Source organism: Dipodomys merriami, unplaced genomic scaffold (assembly GCF_024711535.1).
Source record: "Dipodomys merriami isolate MVZ:Mamm:240054 unplaced genomic scaffold, mDipMer1.0.p SCAF_3, whole genome shotgun sequence".
NCBI classification, from domain to species: Eukaryota; Metazoa; Chordata; class Mammalia; order Rodentia; family Heteromyidae; genus Dipodomys; species Dipodomys merriami.
The window spans coordinates 110,639,138-110,661,664 of NW_027204492.1; the positions used below are offsets into that span (position 1 = coordinate 110,639,138).

Here is a 22,527-nt window from a genome sequence, read left to right on the forward strand (position 1 = left end):
TCATCAAATAAGTAATATTTCCCTAATGTTTTCTGACATTAGTGATCTATTATATAATATGTCCTTTTTAATATTGTATGAAAATTAGTAACTAGCTTAGATAACTAATTGTTTCAGCATAAAGATAACCTTGTAGACTATGTTTAGAGTTTGCATTAATGTTGACATATTCTTGGTTGTTCTTAGAAAGTTAATATCATCTGAAATTTACTTCTACCGTTCATAGCATTTATTTAATCAGATAATTTGATACAAAGGATACTTATTGAAGATAATGGGTTAAACTTCCTTTTTCTTAAGATTTGAAATTTCCAAATTACCAGATGATGCTCCACTATACATGTTATATTTTCATGAAAAAATGCATATTCAGAGAATATGTATCTGAAAAGTACAACTTCTCTCTCTTTTACACATTCTTATATATGTAACTTTTGAAGCATAATTAATATGGGAACATTAATTATAATAGTTTTCTTCTCTCTGTAGGAAATTGATGGCGATGCTCTGCTTCTACTGAAGAGTGATATGATGATGAAATATATGGGGTTGAAGCTGGGACCAGCATTAAAACTATGTTACTACATTGAAAAACTTAAAGAAGGAAAATACAACTGAAAAAACGCACAAATATAGTTTAAAAATAATTCTCAGGTGTTCTGAAATCATTTTAATTTAGAAACATTTGTCTTCTCTTAGAAGATTTTATTTCATGGAATATTACTATAAAATGTATTATCAGATTTTTAGAACTACATTTTACATGTTTATAAAATGTTTAAGACCTTTGGGACGTTACTCAACCAATACAATGACTTCCTAAGAATTACAAGGCACATAGTTGAAACTCGAATACTTTTAAAAAATAAATACAATAAAAACCATTTAACATGTTAGCACTACAATACTTAAATTGGCAAAGCATTTGTCTTTTTACTATTTTTATGGTATAGTTTACAAATATACTTACATGTAGTAAACAATAAAAGTCTTTGATTCTAGTTAATCTTTAAAGCCAAAACAGCTAAATCCCAAAGGGGAAAAAGCTTTTATAAATAATCTGTGAGAGTTTTTATCAGAAGAGAATGTAAAGATGCACCTATTAGCTCTAAAATATTTTTATTTTACAGTGTTCCGCTAGTTTCATGAAAGAGAATAGCCATCTACATTAGTTTTCTTTCTGTTATTGCGGCCCTTGAGATTTTATTTGCTCATATATAAAGGAAAAAAATCAAGCTTATATGAGCTTTCATAGAATATTCTTAATCAATTTTTGATCATTTAAAAAAATTATACAATAGAACGGTCACTTTGTGAAGAAAAAGTTTACACTACAAGAATGGTTTGAATGGATCTGGATTTAAGTTTTTCAATAAAATACCTACTTAAAACTTCCTATATTTTTGCTAAGCTTGGACATGAGGTATCAGTCTCGGTAACAAGATGCCTGTGTCCAAATATTGTAAAGCTATATATGTTTGATTGTGTTTATTCTTCATATGGATACTTTACCATATCATATTATTCTCTACCTGTATGGATACACACATGAGTGTTTTCTTCTTGAATTTAATATGGCACTTTGCACTGCTACATGATGAACTATCATGTAATTAGAAGCGTTTATTCTGTAAAAATATATATGTATTACCCATACCTCAGTTTATTCTTCAGGTGATAAGAAACAATCCAATCAGCTTCTTTACAGGGACAGTCTCTTTCCTATGCAATGGTTCTAGTTAATTTGCTTATTTCTGAGCCATTTATTCTTCCATGTTTTGAAAGATACATTAGTTCTGACTTACAGCTCCAGGTTTTATGAATTAGAACTTTAAAGAGGAAATGGTGCTATATGTCTATTGGCATTACTTTATATAACTTTGGTGTAATGTTTATAAGCTATGAGATTTTTCTAAATACCAATAAAATGTTCATTAGGGCAAGAATGTATAGTTTCTTTTCAGAAAACCAAGTGAATTTTAGTCAAGGATGCAATTACTTAAAGCATCACTTCATCTGTTATTCTTTGTAAGAGTAGATTCTTACTTAAATTTGATCTTCTTTCAAATTGTTTGTATGAAGATGCTGTGCCCAGTTGAACAATCCTCAGGTATTTGTATAAATACTATGTTTTGAAATTTCCATATTTTAAAATATTATAATAAAGTTAATTGCAGCAATTAATGCCAAAGTCTCAGTATATTTGTGTGTGTGTGTGTGTGTGTGTGTGTGTGTGTGTGTGTGTGTGTGTGTGTGTGTGTGTGTGTGTATCTGTGTGTTTATAGTGGCACTTGGGATTGAAATCAGGGCCTTGAGCTTGCAAGGCAAATACTCTTTTTTACTTGAGCCATACCCTGAGCCCCTTTTTGCCTTGGATTATTTTCCAGATGGGGGTCTGGCTTTATTCCCTGACTGGCCTGGGCTGTGATCCTCCTATTTGTGTTTCCCTGAGTCTCTGGGGATGACAGGTATGCTTTTCATGGCCATTGATTAATTGGAGTCTCCTGAATCTTCATGGTTCAAGCTTTTGTGCCTTGAACCATGATTCTCCCAAATCTGGCTCCCATCAGATTTGATTTTTCTTCATTGTGTGAACTTGTTAGACTTGAAAGACTATGACCAATGTACCTAGGAGGAAAAGCACTGGCTTTTCATGCTGTGGAAGAAATTGTACTTTCAGGTGGCTGAATATATGAAGTACGTTTAATTTTCTGAGACCTTTTCTACAGGCTAGTGCTGAGAAATGTTACAAAGTCCCCTGGTACTGATTCAGGCAATGAGGTATTCTTTAGAGTTGGATAGGTTATACGCACAGGAATCCAGCTTTGAAATGCATGGCAGTTTTCTTCTTGAAATGCATAGAATTTCAGTATATCAGGAATAAATCTTTAATTTCCTAGAGGGTTTTTTCTTTATGATGCTGGATCACATCAGGGCCTTGCACATGCTAGCCTATTATCACTAATCAATATTCTCAGCCTTTGTTTTGTTTTACTTTATTTCAGACAGAGTTTTACTATGTAACTCAAAGTGGCCTGAAGCTAGCTGTGTGACACAGGCTAGCCTGGAACTTACTATGTAGCCTAAGATGACCTAACTTGAAATTCTCCTAACTCAAGTCTCCCAAGGGCAGTGATTCAGGCATAGTGATGCCTAGCTTAGAGGTTTCTTAATATTACCAACTGAAGTGTTTAGTATTGAGAAATGCCTGTTCTTCCTGATATTTTTTTTTAAAAAAAGAACAAATCTATCCATTAGTATGGCTATATTTTTAAATGAAAGTAAACATTGGTGAGGATATAGTGATGTGTAGAACCCTTGTACATTGCTGGTGGGCAAAAAGGACCCAGATACTGTGGAAAACAATGACGTGCCATGTGGTACATCAGTTCCATTAGGTATATGCTTCCAAAAAATTCGAATCAGACTCACCAGTTATTTGTACTGTACACCAATATTCAGTATAATTTTTATCTTGAAAGGTTTGGCAAAAACACAAAGCAAGTGCTTTAAGTAGAAACAGGTCAGTTTGTGTGTTTTGAGCCAGAGTCTTGATATGCATTCCTGCCTGGCCTTGAACTTACAATCTTCCTGTTGGGATTTATAAGAATGTGCCTTAGTGACTAGCAAAAAAAAGAACTTAAATTTTTTTGGGGGGGTAGGTCATGGGCTTGAACTCAGGGTTTGGGCTCTGAGCCCTTTGTGTTCAAGTCTAGTGTTCTACTACTTTGAGCCACAGTGCCACGTGTGGTTTTCTGGTGGCTAATTGGAGATGAGTCACATATTTTTGTGTTTGAGCTGGCTTTGAACCGTAGTCCTCAGATCTTAGCTTCCCGAGTAGCTAGGATGATAGGGGTTAGTCACAAGTGCCAAGCTAACCTTAAGTTTTAGTAAAGCTTCATTTTCTGTTATAGCATTATCTAACAGAATTATTTGAGCCATGTAATTGTAAATTTCCCAATAGCCACATTAAAAAGAATAAACAGGTGACATAAATTTAGTAACATTTAAGCTGATATAGCCAGAGTATTTCCTGTAGAACATGTAATCAATATAGAATTATTGGGAATATTTTACATTTGTGTGTGTACGGGGCTTTGAAGCCCAATGTGTAATTTTTGCATTGGGAATTTGCTCGTTTTGAGTGCTGCTGTATGCAGCTGGTGACAAAAGCATGTGAAGGACCAACTCTTCTTTTTTTTTTTTTTTGCCAGTCCTTGGCTTGAACTCAGCACCTGGGCACTGTCTCTGAGCTTTTTTTGCTTAAGACTACTGTTCTACCACTTGAGCCACAGCACACCTCCCTACCTCTTGGCTAAGTTTCCTCCCAATGTCTGTTAGCTAGTTAACTGGCACACCTGGAAGCAGTCACCTCCCCCTGGGCTGCCTCTGGTCACACGCCTCCCATCTGGCCATTGGAGGTTTCCAGGCCTGAGGTCACATCCAGATTCAATGTGGCCACACCTTTCCCCACCTGGCCACACCTCTTCCTATCCTTAGCCTAGATAAGTCCTGGCCTGGGGGTGGATCTCCCTTTTTGGACTTGCCTGTCAACTATGCATAGCTTGCTCAGCAGTTCGGTAAATAAACTTCTTTTCCTGCCTGAATAGTGTGTGGTGTTCTCTCCATCGGCTACCTAATGAAATCTACCTACTTCTAATATGTCTTACATGTGGTGCTGTGACTCAGATGGGGTTTTTGAGTTGGAAATGTTAGAATTTCCTAACCACCCCTTTTCTATGAGCCGAACTGCTTTGAGACACCATGTGAGACTTTTCACCAATACGATTGCTGCCCTTCACATCCACATCCACAGCACTACTCTGGTGAGTGAAGCTACTCTCTATGGTTCTCTGTTGCTCAGTCTCTGTCCAGATGTGGCACCATGCCAGAGAGCTCCTACAGCACTTCCGAAGCTGAGGACGCTTGGTTTTGGGGGCATGGCCATTTCTTTCTAGAGGGCTCTGGGGGAAGTGGGGATGCCGCTTCTGCATGGTCAGCAATCCACTCACCAGACTGACTCTCCTGTACTTTTAATGGGGTGTAGTCTCACGCCTGAGCTGGGAAGCCCCTTTGAAATGCCTCCTGCGCTCCCTGAAAAGCCAGAGCGCCTCATTTTTATGCCATTCTCAGATGTAGACAGTTTTTGCCACTGCAATGGTAAATGGTCAGAAGTCTGTTTACTTTCAGGCTCTCTTTGTTCTCTCTCTGCCAATCGTGTCCAACTTTCCCTATCTCTCCCTCTTTCTCTTTTCTCCAACCTTTTGGCTTGTGCCCTGAAGAGTGCGACCCCCCTCTAGGTTCCCTCTCAAAGGCTAGTCACTCTAGGTTTAACAGTTGTCAGTTTCCATAGGTTCAGGTTTTCTTTGCCTATCCTCTGGCTCACTAAGCCCTTCACCTCTGCTGCTTCCCAGCCATCTCCTCTAGAAAGGTAACTTTCCTTGTCTTATCATTCAATCTTTGTCTTTCCTTGAGAGCCCCCACACTCTGTTAGAGGTTACCCCTTCCTTTCTGCTTCTTTGTCGGCTTGTCGGCTTGTCTGCTTGCCTGCTTGCTTATTCAACAAAGCTCCACCAAGTTTTCTCATCATGGCATTTTCAGAAATTCGCCATCTTGGCCACATGGTGGGTTAAGGGTTTGGCCTCATCTGACCCTTGCCTTTCCACCAAGCTTAGTACTCCTCCACCCATTTATTCAAATGTGCCTTGCTAACAAATTGCTGCCTCTTTTCACAGGCTGTGGAAACAGAGGCCTGACCATCTGATGTACTTTGTTAGTAAAGATGTCTAAACATTGTCAAAATTTTTGGGCTTTGAGTTTTGCCTTTTTTGTTTGGATTGCCTATTCTAGAACTGACCACGTGGTTCTAAAATATTGGGCAAAATAATGTCATCTTATTGTTGGAATTCCAAGAGTCTACGGCTGTTATTCATGTTTGTGCACTGTAAAACTTCATGTGTACAGTGTGTATATATTTGTGTGTGTGTGTGTGTGTGTGTGTGCATGCCTATGTGTGTATATCCGTGTCTGTGTAAACTTGTTATCTAGCATTGTAATCAAGTCATTTGGCTCACATGGTCTGAGATTCCTGAAGTTTGTTCAGTTTGGATTCGTAGTTCAGAGCCAGCCAGTCTACATGCAATCTAGATCCAGTCCATCTCTTCCAACCTGGAAAACAGGCCTCACTCCTGCCTAGACCATCCTGACTACCTCCACCATGGTAAAAGTAGACTGGACTCCTGCTTGACTCCATCACACACAGCTGATTCTTGGTGAAAGATTGCTTTAGGTTTGCAAAACCTAAGACTGTTGTGTTACATTAGATTAGTGAATCTTATCCAGCCTGACCTGGAAAAGGCTGGCTATGTGTAGGCCAGGAGAGCCTCTAACTTGAGTTAGCTTAAGCACTGTTAGGGTCACCAGAAATCAATACTATATCTGTGCTAAAACTTTCCTCACATCTACCGAGTTTTATCATCGCAGAATATTTATTGGTCAATTCTTGATAAGGAGCAGATAAGCTCTACTTATTTCTATTTGATCTCCTTGTTGCTTTAATTGGGAATAATAAAGGTTTTTTGTGGCAAAGGTTGCAGTTTAAAGCCAGCCCAGGCAGAAAAATCCCTAAGACTCCATCTCCCAACTAACCAGCAAAGAGCCAAGCCAGGCTGGAGGCATAAGTCAAGAGACTCTTATCTCTAACCAGCCAAACACTGGAAGTGGTACTATAACTCAAAGTGATAGACCAATAGCCTTGAGCAGAAGTGCTCAGGAACAGTGCCCAGGCTTTGAGTTCAAACCTCCATGAATACCAACTGGGAAGAGCCATCCCAGCAATGAGCACCTAGACTCAACCAGACTAGGGAAGAAGGGGGCCATGGAGAGGAGTAAGAGGAGATGTCACATTAGCCACTTTGTGCCTGCCCTTTCAAAATTAACCAGAGCTGGGGAAGTCAATAGAAGTAAGAAGCCTGCCCATCTAATGTCCTTACCTGTCTACCTTTCAACTGGACAGGAAATTACATTCTTACCTTTGTTACATGATGCTCTCCCCTACCTAGTCGCCAGATGAAATGCTAGGGACATTTCTACCAAGTCCAGGACAGCCTGAAATGCAAGAGATGAGAACTAGCCATTCTAGCCAAGTCATCTAATTCTTAATTTTCTGCCCCAAACCTTTCTTCCTGCCATTTGTTTGCTCTCTAGTATTTTTTTTTTTGCCCATACCCTCAATGCTTCATGGGATTTCTTCCAGACTTCAAGGACTACCATCAAGGGACAGCTGCTGCCTTCTTGTGGAGGGGACCACATCTCAGCCTTTTACCCCTAATGTTGGAGCCCCTTGCCAGCAGGAAGTAGCCAGAGAGAATCTTCATTCTTTTTCATAATTATCAAAAGTCTGGAATGTAAGGTCTGCCCTCAGCCACCCAGGCCCTGTGCAGACACCTTCTTACCTCTTGGCTAATTTCCACCCAGTATCTGTTACCTAGGAAACTGGCACACCTGGAAGCATTCACCTCCCCCTCCTGCTAGGTCACATCCTGGGCCACCTGGTCATGCCTCCCATCTGGCCATAGGAGGGTCCTAGGCTCTGAGGTCACATCATACAATGTGGCCAACACCTTTCCCCTACCTGGCCACAACTCTTCCTTCTCAATCACAGAGGGGGGGCAGCAGTTCTGTAAATAAACTTTTCCTGCCTGAATAGCATTCATTGGCTACCTAATGAAAACTACCTACTTAATATACCTTTCCCTTCCTTCTTTCCTTTCCTTCCTTCCTTCTTTCCTTCCTTCCTTCCTTCCTTCCTTCCTTCCTTCCTTCCTTCCTTCCTTCCTTCCTTCCTTCCTTCCTTCCTTCCTCTTTCTTTTCATGGGGCTTAAACTCTGGGCCTGGGCGCTGTCCCTGAGCTCCTCAGCTCAAGGTGAGCACTCTACCATTTGAGCCATAGTGCCACTTCCGGTTTTCTGGTGGTTCATTGGAGATCAGAGTCACACAGACTTTCCTATCTGGGCTGGCTTTGAACTATACTCAGATCTCAGCCTCCTGAGTGGCTAGGATTACAATTGTGTGCCACCAGTTTCCAGTTCCTCCCTCCCTCCCTTCCTCCCCCCTCTCTTTTTTACGCTGGTACTGAGACATGAGCTCAAGGCCTGCATGCTGTCCCTTTTGAACCATATATTCACTTCTGGCTTTTTGCTGATACTCAGATCTCAGCCTCCTGAGTAGCTAGAGATCTAGATGTGAGACAGAAGCATCAACTATCCTTTAGTATTTTATTAGCATTTCTTTAGATTTCTGGTCTGACCTAGCTGTTTTTTTCTTTTGGGTTACTGGGGTTTGGATTTGGGGCCTAGAACTTGCAAGGGAAATGCTTTACCACTTGAACCATATTCTCTGCCCCTTTTTGCCGTATTTTTAAGGCAGGCTCTCACTTTTTTGTCTGTAGCCTGTCTCAGACAGTTATTACCTTTGTAACTAGGATCACAGGCACACACAGCCATGCTCATGCATGGCTTATTGACTGAGATGTAGTCTGCTAACTTAAGACTAAGTTCCTCCTCAGCCTTCCAAAGGGCTGGGAGTTCAAACCCTAGGCACCAGCACCTGGGCTTTTCCTTCCAGCACTTAAATGCTAAGTGTGCTTTTGTTAGCAGTATACTGTTCTCTCTTTCTTGTTGGTTGTAGGGCTTGAACACAGGGCCTCACACTGTCCCTGAGCTTTTTTTGCTCAAAGCTAGCACTCTACTACTTTGAGCCACAGCTTTACTTCCAGCTTTTTGATAGTTAGAGATGAGTCTCAGGGGCTTGCCTGCCTGAACTGGCTTTGAACTGCGATCCTCAGATCTCAGCCTCCTGAATAGCTAGGATTACAGGAGTAAGCCACTAGTACCTAGTTTAGCATATTTTTTTTTATGTTATAATTTAAAAATATTCTACTTGGGATTTTTTGAGGTTAAATACAATATATATCCCAAACTGGTCTTGTACTTGTAGTCCTCCTGCCTTAGCATCCTGCATGCAGAGATTGATTACAGGTGTGTGTGGGAAAATGGAGGAGAAAGGAAACAGGCCAACCTCGATCTTCCACAGGTGAGGACTGTTTTTTGAGATATAGCAATGAGGGGCACAGCCATCCCACAGGCTTGGAGACTGCGAAAACTGGTACAGGAGTTGCTTTTTTTATGGTGTCTGAGCAAGGAGAGGGGTTACCTGAGTTTAGTATGGGGCGTGACTGCAGATGCAGGCAGAGAATAGGGTAAGTATTCCCTATGCCAAGGTCTCAAGCTTTTTTTTTTTTGAACTTTTTTTTGTCAAGCTGATGTACAGAGGGGTTACAGTTAAACATGTAAGATTGTGAGTACATTTCTTGTTGAACTTGTTACTCCCTCATTTCCTCCCATTTTCCCTCCCCAATTATCCCCTCACCCAAATTGTACAGTTCATTTCAACATATTGTCTTGTGAGTATCACTATTACATAGGTTCACCCTTTGTCCTTTGTCTCATTTTGTTGTTCCTCTTCCTTTCCCTAATCCAGATAAACATATATACAATACTAGGCTCTAACAGCTCTACATCTGTCTTGTCTAGACAGTTTGACCTTCACAAGATACAGTTCTTAGTCTTCCAACCTCTTAACCCTTTCCTGCCCTCCCGGCTTGGCCTCCGAGTTTTATAGGCTAGGCCCACAATGGAATGTTTGCACCAGGCTCAGGTTGGATTGCCCTGTCTGGGCCAGGCAGTCTGAACGTATCTTTGGCGGCTTGCCTCGTATCTGTATGCACCTGGGAAAATAGGGTGGGAGTTAGTCCTTCAGTGTGTACTACCATGCCAGGCTTGCTACTCAGCTTTCTTAATTGTGTGTCTGGGGAATGACTGCTCTTCATGGCCCAGTCCATTATTACAGGTTGCAGAACTTCTGGGTGCCATACAATCCTAGCTATCTCTCCCTCAAGTTATCTATCTACCTTGCACCTGAGAGTAGGGAGAGGGAATTGTATCCTCATATCTTCCCATTTTTCTTTCTTCTGGGCCATCACTCTTGCATATTGGTTACTATTATTCTGCCCTATTTAGTTTTTTTTTTTTTTTGTCGGTCGTGGGGCTTGAACTCTGGGCCTGGGCGCTGTCCCTCAGCTCTTCAGCTCAAGGCGAGCGCTCTACCACTTGAGCTACAGCACCACTTCCGGTTTTCTGGTAGTTTTATTGGAGATAGGAGTCTCACGGTCTCTCCTGCCCGGGCTGGCTTTGAACCATGATCCTCAGATCTCAGCCTCCTGAGTAGCTAGGATTACAGGCGTGAGCCACCAGCGCCCGGCGTGCCCTATTTAGTTTAAAGCAGCTTATAAATGGAAAGCTAGCCTTAAGGGTAACTGCAAGAAAATTGTTTCCTTCAGTCTATCTCTCTCCTATAGAGAAGATGGGTCAAGCAAATAAATGAAGAGGTCAGAAATGGAACTGAGCAGGATTGCTGAGTGTTTAATGACTTCAATTGTACTCCACAAACAAGTTGTATATATTGAGTGCTTGGTGCTAGAAGGAATCCAGGAACAAATGGATTAGTTTGGGCTTTATGGAAAGGAGAAATACAGTAAGTTAAGGAGGAAAGTTTATTTTTTTTATAGTTTTGGAGCCTGGGCACTGTCCCTGAGCCTCTTTTGCTCAAGGTTAGTGCTCAACTCCTTAAGCCACAGCACTACTTCCAGCTTTTTCTGAGTAGTTTATTGAAGGTGAGGGCCTCAGACTTTCCATTTCCAGGCTGACTTCAAACTGCAATCCTCAGATCTCAGTCTCCTGAGTAGCTAGGATTACAGGCATGAGCCACCAGCACTTGACAGGAATGTTTAATATTAAGAGTATTAAGTTGAACAGAAGACTGGAGTGGGTAGAAATTGGCTAGTAAGAAATAAAAAGCCAGGCACTGGGTAGCTATGCCTGTAATCTTAGCTACTCAGTAAGCTGAGATCTGAAGATTGTGGTTTGAAGCCAGCCTAGGCAGGAGATCCCATGAAACTCTTACCTCTAAATCACGGAAAAATACAGAAGTAGCACTGTGGCTCAAGTAGTAGAGCATTAGTCCTGAGCAAGAAGGAGCTCAGGGACAGCACGCAGGCCCACAGTTGGAGCCCCAGCACCAGCAAAAAGAGAGAGGTGGGGGGAAGGAAAGAAAGGAAGAAAGAAAGAAAGATTAGCACAGTGCTGGTGGCCCATGCCTGTAATCCTAGCTAATGTGGAGGCCAAGATCTGAGAATCATACTTTGAAGCCAGGACAGGCAGGAAAGTCTGTGAGAATCTTATCCCCAATTAACCATCAAAAAGCTGAAAGTAGGGCTGTGGCTCAAGTCGTAGAGCACTAGCCTTGACCAAAAAAGCTCAGGGACAGTGCCCAGACCCTAGAGTTCAGGTCTGAGCACTGGTGCACACAAGCATGTGTGTGTGCACACATATACACACACATGATGATTACAGGAATTATAATTGTAAGGGAAAGGCACTATCCTTAAGGTTAAGGTAGAGTTCCAAAAAGAACACAACTATAACATTGAATGATGGTCACTGTGGTGCTGCTGTGGTGGCATTTGCTGTAAACTCTTTCTCAAATTTTATAGGAACATGTTCTTTAGAATTTGCCAGCTATCTATCTGCTTTTTATAGTGCTAGGGAAGCTGCACTCTGCAACAGCCTATCCAGAGAAAGCACAGGAGCACCTTGGACCCCAAACCTTTCTCCTACAGTTTCTCTCCAGTATTTGCTTTTAACAAAAGTTTGGATTGTGTCACTTGCAAATGGAAAAGTATTTAACAGACTCATATTCACTCTAACATAATACGTGAAAAAAGGATTAAGCTGGAATTGTAACAACCAGCTACTGTGCCAACCTAGCTTAGTACTTTATCTATGCACCATCCTACCCATATGAATACAAAAGCAAAACAACTTTGCTTTTTTTTCTATGCTCAGCATCAAACCCAGGACCTTGCATATGCACTGTACCTCTGAACTATTTTCTTCTCTCACCTCCTCTGATAACCAGCCTGGGTGCTGGTGATTCTCCTCCTTAATCCTCCCCTGGACCATTGGGTTTGTGGGCATGTGCCACCATACCCACCACATCATCACATTTCTTTTTTTTTTTCCCCAGGGCTGAGGACCAAACCCAGGGCCTTGGCACATGCCGGGCGGGCGCCCTTCCACTGCCCCAACAACATCACATTTCTATCTAGCAAGATATATATTTCTCTTATACCCAGGGATTTTTTTTTACTCCTCTTGCAAAGGAGGAAACACACAGTCCCACGAGTCATTGCATAACTGACATAATGAGGAAATAGAAGCAACATCCCAGGCATCGTGGTGCTGGGTGTTTATATTTTCTTTCTTTTTTCTTGTCAGCCATGGGGCATGAACTCTCAGCCTGGGTGCTGTCCCTGAGCTCTTCAGCTCGAGGCAAGCATTCTACCACTTGAGCCACAGCACCACTTCTGGTTTTCTGGTTTATTGGAGATAAGAGTGTCATGGAAGCTGGCACCAATGGTTCATGCCTGTAATCCTACATACTCAGGAGGCTGAAATCTTATGGATCACAGTTCAAAGCCAGCCCAGACAGGAAAATCTGTGAGAATCATCTCCAATTAACCACCAGAAAACCAGAAATGGAGCTGTGGCTTAAGTGGTAGAGTGCTAGCCTTGAGCTGAAGAGCTGAGGGACAGCGCCCAGGCCCAGAGTTCAAGCCCCACACCCAAAAAAAAAAAAGAATGTCATGGACAACTTCCTTCCTGGGCAGGCTTTGAACTATGATCCTCAGATCTCAGCCTCCTCAGTAGCTAGGATTATAGGTGTGAGCCTCCAGTGCCCAGCTCTGGGTGTTTATATTTTCTAGTAAATATAAGTAAGATGAAATGCTGCTCTTCTGGAACTTCAGAGACAGGCATGTTGGCAAGGATTTCTAGTATCAAAATAATTCAAATGTTATAAGGATGGCAAAGATAAACTGCTGTGAGATTGTATAGGAATGACTTGTGTGTGTGTGAGCACTGGGGGTTGAACTCAGAGCCTCAGTACTGTTCCTTGGCTTTCTCACTCAAGACTGGTATTCTGCAACTTGAGCTACAAATGCATTTTTGGCTTTTTGGTGGTTAATTGGAGAGAAGAGTCTCACAGGCTTTCATACTGAGGCTGGCTTTGAACCAAGATCCATAGATCTTAGCCTCCTGAGTAGCTAGGATTACAGGAATGAGCCACTAACACGTGTGTTAGGAGCAATTTATTCTTACCAGGGAAACTACAGGAAAATATCTTGGCAGAGGTATTATTAGAAAAGATGAAGGACTTGTAACAGACTTTGAAGGATATGAAGAATTTTCAGATGCAATTGACCTGGAAGTGCTCCCACTACAGATGAATGGATCAAAAATTGTGGTACCTATATACAATGGAATATTATGCAGCCATTAGAAAGGACAAAATAATGACATTGACAGGGGAATTGATGGAACTAGAACAAATCATTTTGAGTGAGATAAGCCAAGAGCAGAGACACAAGTGACACATGGTCTCCCTGATATGTGGATGTTAAATCCAAAATGCAAGGAGATATGACAAAGCAAACAGGACTCGAGAAACAAACTTGTATCTTTTCTGAATGACTCCATGTTCTTGACAACGTGTGTGTGTGTGTGTGTGTGTGTGTGTGTGTGTGTGTGTGTGTGCGTGTGTGCATGCGTGCACACACACGCACATCTGAGGGAAGCTAGGGGGAGGGCACAGAATCAGAGGGAAACAGAGGAAATTCATACAGCAGGGGGCCCAACAGCTGCACTGGACATTGATGAAAACTAAGAACTCAAGGGCAGCAATGGGAGGGAGGGAATGAGAGGGAAAGAGGAAACAGCTAACACTAAGCAAAAGGAAAGAAATGTACATATCACCTGATGTAGAAGAAATAGTTATATTGTCAAAGCTCATAGAATTCACAAACATTATAGGCCATGATAATGACAATTTCCCTTGTGAAGGTTAAAATGGGTTTGTGATTTAACTAAGTATCACTATCTCACAATATTGGGAAATTTGTGAAATTTGCAGAGGGGAGACAAGATGGCGATGGAACAGTAGGGAAACACTACAGTTCTCTGCAGCCAAATAGAGAGTTCAAGTTCCAGTGCTCCGTTTCTCCAAGAGACCGACAACAGCAAAAAGACGAAAACCCAGAGAAACACAGGAAGTGAAAAAAGAAAAGGAAAACAACTTCAGAATCTGCACAAAACCGAAAAGTGTAAAGACCCTTCCCCCATCCCTTGCTGGTGGTGCAACTCTGCACCAAATGATGGCCCAGCCTGGCCCGGGGCTGCCAGAGACCCCAGAACCCCAGTGGGCCATCTGCAGAACACCAGCACAGAAGACCTCCAAGGTACCAGTGCCTGACCTGGAGATTGTAAAGAGACAGAAACCTCTGAGCTTAGAACATGCACAAACACCCTTCTCCCACCCCTCACTGGCAGAGTGGCTCCCTGCCATCACCCCAGAGTGGCCTGGCCTGGGGCCACTGGAGTAGGAGGCCAGGGCAAAATATGCCCTTGGCATCAACCCAGACAACATAAACAGAGGCAGAGACAGTGTGAAACCCAGACCTGGAGCCCCCACCACTACCCAGCCCAGCCCACGACCATCTCAATGGAACACACAACATGGTGAGGACCAGTGACCTAGAGAATACAGAAACAGCGATCTGCCGCAGCACCGGTGGACAGCTTCCAACCAATTCCAGGATAAGTGATTATTCCATGGGGGATGGCCTCCTCCCCCACCCCCAGGAGACTAGTACTTGCGGTAACCTCCAGAGCTTAACCTGGACTCTTCCCCCTACCACCTGGCCTACTGGGCCCACTGAAGCTGGGAACTGTGCAAGTGCCCCACCAGCCTGTAGAGCACACCCAGCCCACCCAGCTTGACCAAGAGCACCCCTTGGAGGGAACACGAACACTCAAGCCAGGAATAGCATCTGCAGACCACTGCAGCCAGCAGCAGAAGAAATCTGATCTGTGTGCCCTGTGTGGGAGACCCAGCAGCCCGGGTTCCACCAGAGCCCCAACCAGTGTGTCCTGGGTTGGGTACCGGGAGCCCAGGCTGGCCTGGGAAGCAGGAGCCCCAACTGCCTAAACCATCTGTCCTGATTGAAGTCAGAAGCTGAGTGAGTGCCTCAGCAGAGAGTGTAGTGTGTGTGCCCACCAGAATCTAATAAGAGTGAGCAGCTGGAGGTTGGCCCCTCCCCCAGCAGAAACAAGACCAGGTAAAGACTCTCAGCCAACCCAGGGCCAAGAGCGAGCTTCATCAATTGATCCAGGAACCAACCCAGAACCAAGCAGACAACCACCTATTAACCAAACAGTCAGTTTGAGATTCATCTCTAATAATTCCTGAATCCCTATGCAGAAATCACAGCAAAAAAATTACAAGATTCATCAACAGCCAAGACAGCAAGTGATCCCCAAAGGCCTGTAGCCACCCAGGGAAGAACTCCAATGAAAGCGAAAAAGAAATGGAAGACAAACACAATATCCAGGAGATGATAGAGCCAATGACTCAAGAATTAAAGTGAGGGCTGGGAAGGTGGCTCAGTGGTAGAGTGCTTGCCTTGCATGCATGAGGCCCTGGGTTTGATTCCTCAGCACCACATAAGCAAAAAGAAAAAAAGCTGGAAGTGGCGCTGTGGCTCAAGTGGTAGAGCGCTAGCCTTGAGCTGAAGAGCTGAGGGACAACGCCCAGGCCCAGAGTTCAGGTCCCATGACCGGACCCAAAGGGAAAAAAAAAAAGCGAGAGGGGGCCAGGAAGTTGGCTCAGTGGTAGAGCACTTGCCATGCATGCATGAGGCCCTGGGTTCAATTCCTCAGCACCACATATAGCAGAAGTCAGAAGTGGCAATGGGACTCAAGTGGTAGATTTTAAACAAGAGATGCATTCAAAAATAGATGCAGTACACCTAGCTCAAAGACAATATTAATATTCTGAGAACTGACATAGAAATCATAAATAGTTCAATTTCCTCCATGCAAACCATAGTTAACTGAGTGAATGAAACAGAAAGTAGAATATAGGTTCTGAAGACAAAATGCAGCAGCTGGAAAAAAAGTTACAGATATGGAAAATCCACCCAAAATACGACAAAGGGAAGTTCAAGAACAAGCAGACTGTGCCAACAAATTTAACCATATAATTGGGGTGGATGAAGCTGAGGAATATCAGAATAAAGGAATGCAAGAATTCTTCAATAAGATTACCACAGAAAATTTCCCCAATCTTAAAAGAGAAAATCTTACCTAGATAATAAGCATATAGAACATCTAACAAGCAGGATCCCAGGAGGAACACTTCTAGGCACATTAGAGTAAAAACGGTAAATCTGAATAATAATCTTGCACACAGCAAAAGTGAAGAAGGAGCTATACTACAATGGTAAAAAATTGGAATCATGCAGATCTTTCACACAGACACTGAATGCAAGGAAAGCCTGGGAAAGTACCATCTGAGTCCAATAACTGCCAACCCAGACTGGTATATCTTCTGAAGCTAGCATTCACATTCGACAGAGAAGCTAAACATTTTTTTTTTTTGTGAAAATACTGTACAGATGGTTTACAATTACATGGGCAAGATAATGAGTACATTTCTTATCAAGCATTGTAGCCTCCTCCTTTGTTTCCCCTTCCCATCCCCTCCCATCCTCCCTCCATCCCCCCACCCAATCCTCCCTGCCCCCCACACCAAAGTTGTAAAGTTCGTTTTTGACATAATGACTTGTATATCTCATTGTTGCAATGGGTCCACTTGTATCCCTATTTAAACGATTTGTTTAAAAAGTTTAATAGTAAAGAAAAACTAAATGAATTCATAAATAAGCCAGTACTACAAAGAATATTAAGAGGGGGAATATAATCTGAAGAAAACAATCTAGACCAAGGATCCACATCAGATATCACTAGAAGACCAACTTAGTAAGCACAGGAGGGAAGAAAAGAAGAAAAAGTTAAGAAAGCAGGAAAATGACAGGAAACAATGTACCTCTGTACAATAATCATAAATATCAATGGGCTCAATTCACCAATCAAAGGAAAAAGAATTGCAGATTGGATCAGAAAACAAGATCTATCCACTTATTGTCTTCAAGAGACCCATCTCACAGCCAAAGATAAAAACAAACTTCGAGTGAAGGGATGAAGATCTACCATGCAAATGCTACCAGCAAGAAGGCAGGAGTACATTAAAATAAAAAGTTTCTGCCGGGCGCTGGTGGCTCACGCCTGTAATCCTAGCTACTCAGGAGGCTGAGATCTGAGGATCGCGGTTCAAAGCCAGCCCGGGCAGGAGAGACCGTGAGAATCCTATCTCCAATAAACCACCAGAAAACCGGAAGTGGCGCTGTAGCTCAAGTGGTAGAGCGCTCGCCTTGAGCTGAAGAGCTGAGGGACAGCACCCAGGCCCAGAGTTCAAGCCCCACGACCGACAAAAAAAAAAAAAAAAAAAAAAAAAAAAGTTTCTGCACAGCTAAAGACATAGCAACCGAACTAGGAGGACAGCCAACTAATTAAGAAAATATTTACCAGCAATATCTCACAAAGACCTAATATCCATTATATACAGGGAACTCAAGAAACCAATCTACCGCAAATCTAACAAACCAATCATTAAATGGGCAAGGGAGATAAGGAGAGACTTCTCAGAAGAGATAAAATGGCAAAGAAACACATGAGGAAATGTTCACCATCCCTGGCTGCAAAGGAAACACAAATAAAGATAACCCTGAGATACTACTTTGCCCCAGTCAGAAAGGCCCACATCCTAAATTCAGCCAATGATGAATGCTGGAGGGGATGCGGAGAAAGGACCCGTATTACATTGCTGGTGGGAATGTACACTAATACAACTGCTTTGGAAAGCAGTCTGGAGGCACCTGAGAAAGCTACATATAGACCTCCCCTAAGACCTAGCCATACCACCCCTAGCCATCTACTCTGAGCAACAGGAACCAGGATACAAGGCCACATGCACCTCCATGTTCACTGCAGCACTGTTCACAATAGCGAAGATATGGAAACAACCCAGCTGCCCCAGTATGATGAATGGATCAAAAAATTGTGGTACCCATATACAATGGAATATTATGCAGCCATTAGAAAGGACAGAATAATGGCATTTGCAGGGAAATGGATGGAACTAAAACAAATCATTTTGAGTGAGGTAAGTCAAGAACAAAGAGACAAATGGCATATGGTCTCCCTTAATATCTGGATGTTAGGTCCAAAGTGCAAGGAGATAGGACAAAGTAAACAGGACTTGCGAAACAAAGGACCTCCACTCATTTTTTCATATCATTACTAAATGACTCCATGTTTTTGACCACATATATGATTGGACATAAATAGGCAAAGGAGCAATATTAGAAGGTCTTATATTGCAGACATGCTATGTTTAGGGCAGTTTAGATGGGTGGCATTGCACAATGGGTATTGTACCTTTCCATATGAATTAAGAGGTACAATTTTTTTTTAAACAACGACTATCCCTTTAAAAGAAAACGGGAAGTAGCGGGGGTCGGGCACCAAATTTGGCACTGCCCCTTCCCCCCTCGTGCACACAGAGTTCCGTACCTGCGCTGAGCGCTACTGCGCAATCCCAGAAGCCATCTTAGAAGTGGGAGGTTCCCGCCGCTTGGGTCCGGCGCCTCAGTGTTGGGTGCACGGCGTTGGAGGTGCACGTGCAGTCCTGCACGCGTCTCCCAGCCGCTGGCATTGAGACCTGTGCCTTCGCGGGCACCATTGCCCTCACTTTACTATGTCTGAGCAGCGGGGTAAGTGACCCTCTTTGCCGTCTCATTAGCGTTTGTCTCCGGGGGTGCGAGGGGTCCAACTGCACCCAGTTTTTAATGGCCACACAGGCATGGTTAGGCTTTTCTCCATGCAGACCTCTGGCCTCCAACAGCTCTGCCCCTAGTTCATGGGTGTCCGGGACTATGGGCACCATGGGGTGGGCGAGGTTATTTTGGAGCATTAGTTTTGGGGAGTCCGGGTGCTTGAGGTTGTGAAGGCTCTGGGCGCACCTCAAAAATTTGCGTCATGGGGTTGGTAGCTCGGCGTCCCGGGGTTGGTGGGCTGGAACGGTGTTGGGTGCTCCTGGAGTTTTAGGGGTTTGGGTGAAACTCAAGCTGGCGGGGTTTCGGGGAGTGGGAGCCTAGGGTTTGCAGCATGTAGGGTTTGCAGTTAATCTTGGTTTCATGGCGACTTGGGGTTTCAGGTGGAATGTCGGAGCTGAATCTGGGGTTCGTGGTGCCCTGCGGCACCTCACGGCGCCTCGCGGCTCTCAGTGTAGCTAGGATTTATGGCGTCTGGGGACTTAGGAGGCAACTTGGGGGTCATAGCGCCACCTGGCAGCTCGTGGCATGAGGTATAGCTAGGGTTATGGCGTCTTGGGACTTGGGGGAAACTTGAGGACTTTGGCGCCTCATGGCGGCTGGCGACACGTCACGTGCAGCTGGGGCTCGGGCATCTCGGGACTTGGGGGAAAGTTGGAGGTCTGGCGCCTCATGGCGGCTCGCGGCACGTGACGTGCAGCTAGGGGCTTAGAGTGTCTTGGGACTTGGGGGTCAGGAAACTTGGGGGTTGGGCGCCTCATGGCTGCTCGCAGCGTGTGATGTGTAACTAGGACTTTATGGCGTCTTGGGACTTGAGAAACTTGGTCTGGCGCCTCATGGCAGCTCGCAGCGCATGATGTGTAGTAATGGCTTATGGCGTCTTGGGACTTGGGAGTCTGGCGCCTCATGGCGGCTCGCGGACTGTGGTGTGTCGCTAGGGCGTATGGCGGCTCGGGACTTGGGGGCAAGTGGGGGTGGTGGCGCCTCTGCGGGCTCCGGTGAATGGCGTCTCAGAATGTTTGAAGTAGTCGTAGGGCATGCAGTGAATGCACGTTCTGCAGGGAGCGTCTGTTCTGAGGCGAACCTTGAGTTTGCACTGTCCTGAGGTGAGCGGTAACTGGGCCTGGTGATTTCCGGATATGGAGGCGGAGCAATACTGGATTACCCAGGAGCCTCTAGGGATGGGTTGGTTCTTCCAGCTTTCATGAGGGCTGGAGGGCGGGAAGCTGGAAGAGCTAGAGAGTATGAGTGCTGCAGAGAAGACCGGAAGCAGGAAGGCGGGGCTCAGGATTCCATTGCTCCAGCGCTCTAGTCCCTAGCGCTGCTTCGCTAGCGCTGCTTCGCTAGCGCTCTAGCGGCTGGACTGTCTGACTACCTTTTTTTTTTTTTTAATTTATTTTTGGGTCCGGTCATGGTGCCTGAACTCTGGGCCTGGGCGCTGTCCCTCAGCTCTTCAGCTCAAGGCTAGCGCTCTACCACTTGAGCCACAGCGCCACTTCCGGCTTTTTTCTTTTTGCTTATGTGGTGCTGGGGAATCGAACCCAGGGCCTCATGTATGCAAGGCAAGCGCTCTACCACTGAGCCACCTTACCAGCCCCCCTTTTTTATTTCTTGGCAACCAACCTTTTTATTCTCCTGCCTCCGCCTTAGTACTGGGATGGCAGGCATTTGTCAACTTTGAGCTTTTATTTTTCTGGTTCTGAGGTTTGAATTTTGGGCCTCAGCGCTGTCCCTGAGCTCTTCAGCTCAAGGCTAGCATGCTGCCACTTGAGCCACAGGCCACTTCTGTGCAGCTTTTTCTGTGATTAATTGGAGATAAGTCTAACAGACTACTGATGGGCTGGCCTTGAACTACCATCCTTACATATCAGTCTCCTGATTAGCTACGATTACAGGTGTGAGCCACCTGTGCCTAACTGAACAATTTCTCCCCCCCCCCTCGTTTTTGAGACAAAAGCTTACCATTTAGCCCAGGTGCCTTAGAAACCCCAGTCCTCCTGCCTCAACTGCCCAAAAGTTGAGATTACAGGCTTGTACAACCGTACAAACTTAATGTTTCGTGTGTGACTTTTGGGTTTAAAATTAGAGCCTCTCTCTGTGTATATATACATGCACAGATATGTACAAACATGTATATTTGCTAAACTTATTAATTGTATACCACAGTTCCATTTCAGGCTTTTTGGTGGCTAATTGGAGATAATGAAAGATCTGCCTTTCCCCTCTTGGCCCAATCTTTTTTTTTTTTTTTTTTGTCAGCCTGAACTCTGGGTCTGGGTGCTGTCCCTCAGCTCTTCAGCTCAAGGCTAGCACCCTACCACTTAAACCACAGCACAACTTCTGGCTTTTTTCTGCTTATGTGGGGTTGAGGAATCGAACCCAAGGCCTCATGCATGAGAGGCAAGTACTCTACCACTGAGCCACCTTCCCAGTCCATTGGGCCAATCTTTTTATGTATCTAAAGATGGAATAAGAAAAAAAAGATGGAATAGGAAGGATTGATTCCTGCCTTATTCCTCAGGGTCAAGCAAAGCACCAGGTATGTGCTCACATGCTTGTCCACAGGCAGGTCATTCCAATGTTGGCCCCCAGAAGACCATAGCCTCCATCCCAATATTCCACTGTGGATCTGGCCAAAGACATTGTTCTTGATCCCAAGGAGACCATAACCCATTTTTAAATTCTCTACTTCCTTGTTAAGCCTTATATAAGCCCCCCCCCCAATCCAGTTCCTTGTATAACCTCAAATCGTGCAAGAAGGTCTGTGCCCCTTGCTGTTCCTCAATAAACAGTCCTTGCCTGTTCACCATCTAGTCTGGACCATTCCTTTTCCATTTTCCCTACAGGTAAGTCTCATATACTTTGGTGCCCAGCCTGGGTTTGACTGCAGTCCGCCATCCTCAGCCTTCTGAGTAGTTATGAGCCACCAGTGCCTGGGCTCATTTTTTTTTTGGTGCATAATTTTTCTTAAATTAGAAGATATTTATTGCTCCAATGAAGAAATTTATTGCTCTATTGGAAATACTAGAAAACAATAAGCTGTGTTTATATGCAATGCATTTATTTTTCAAAGCTTCATCTTAAGTGATTGATTTGTTAGCTGAATTGGAATGCTTATAGATATAAAATTGCTTTGTACAGTTTTTCAGCTAAAATATGTTTTTAAAATAACTCAGAACTTTATAGAAACTGTTTAATATGGTATCTAATTTAATCATTCTTTTGTCTTATACTTAGATTATATTGTTGTAACTGTTGAGAGTGACAGTGATGATAATAGCAGTCATGGCCATAGTGAAGTCATGCTGCTACAGGAGTCTGCATCTGTGGCTTTGTCAGACGGACACACTATGGGCACATCCAATGATGAATCAGCAGTCATACAAGCAGATTTCCAAGACTATAACCATCAGCAACAGTTCCAACTGGCATCTGGTAATTTTGTTAAATTTCCTTCTGTGTGAAATTTTTGTATCTGATCTTCATTTCTAGTAATCAGTTAAATCTTTGTATAACCTTTACAATAGTTTGTTGCAAGAGGATTGAATTTTGTGACAGTATCATAACATTTACTTGTGCTTGAATTTTCCCTTATTTAAGCTTTGACATATCTCACTTTG

At 43.6% G+C, this 22,527-nt stretch overlaps 1 protein-coding gene across 3 annotated transcripts in view; it reads left to right on the forward strand.

Moving 5' to 3' along the window:
• Scml2 (Scm polycomb group protein like 2) overlaps positions 1 to 2,095 on the forward strand; it is a 52,183-nt gene extending 50,088 nt beyond the window's left edge. For 2 of the 3 annotated variants that reach the window (XM_070040790.1, XM_070040791.1), the window contains exon 16: positions 490 to 2,095. In XM_070040790.1, the coding sequence (XP_069896891.1) occupies positions 490 to 618 (129 nt within the window). In that variant the 3' untranslated portion in view covers positions 619 to 2,095. The remainder of the gene's footprint in view (positions 1 to 489) is intronic. The other variant, XM_070040792.1, reaches the window with a different exon arrangement.
• Positions 2,096 to 22,527: the final 20,432 nt, after the last annotated feature.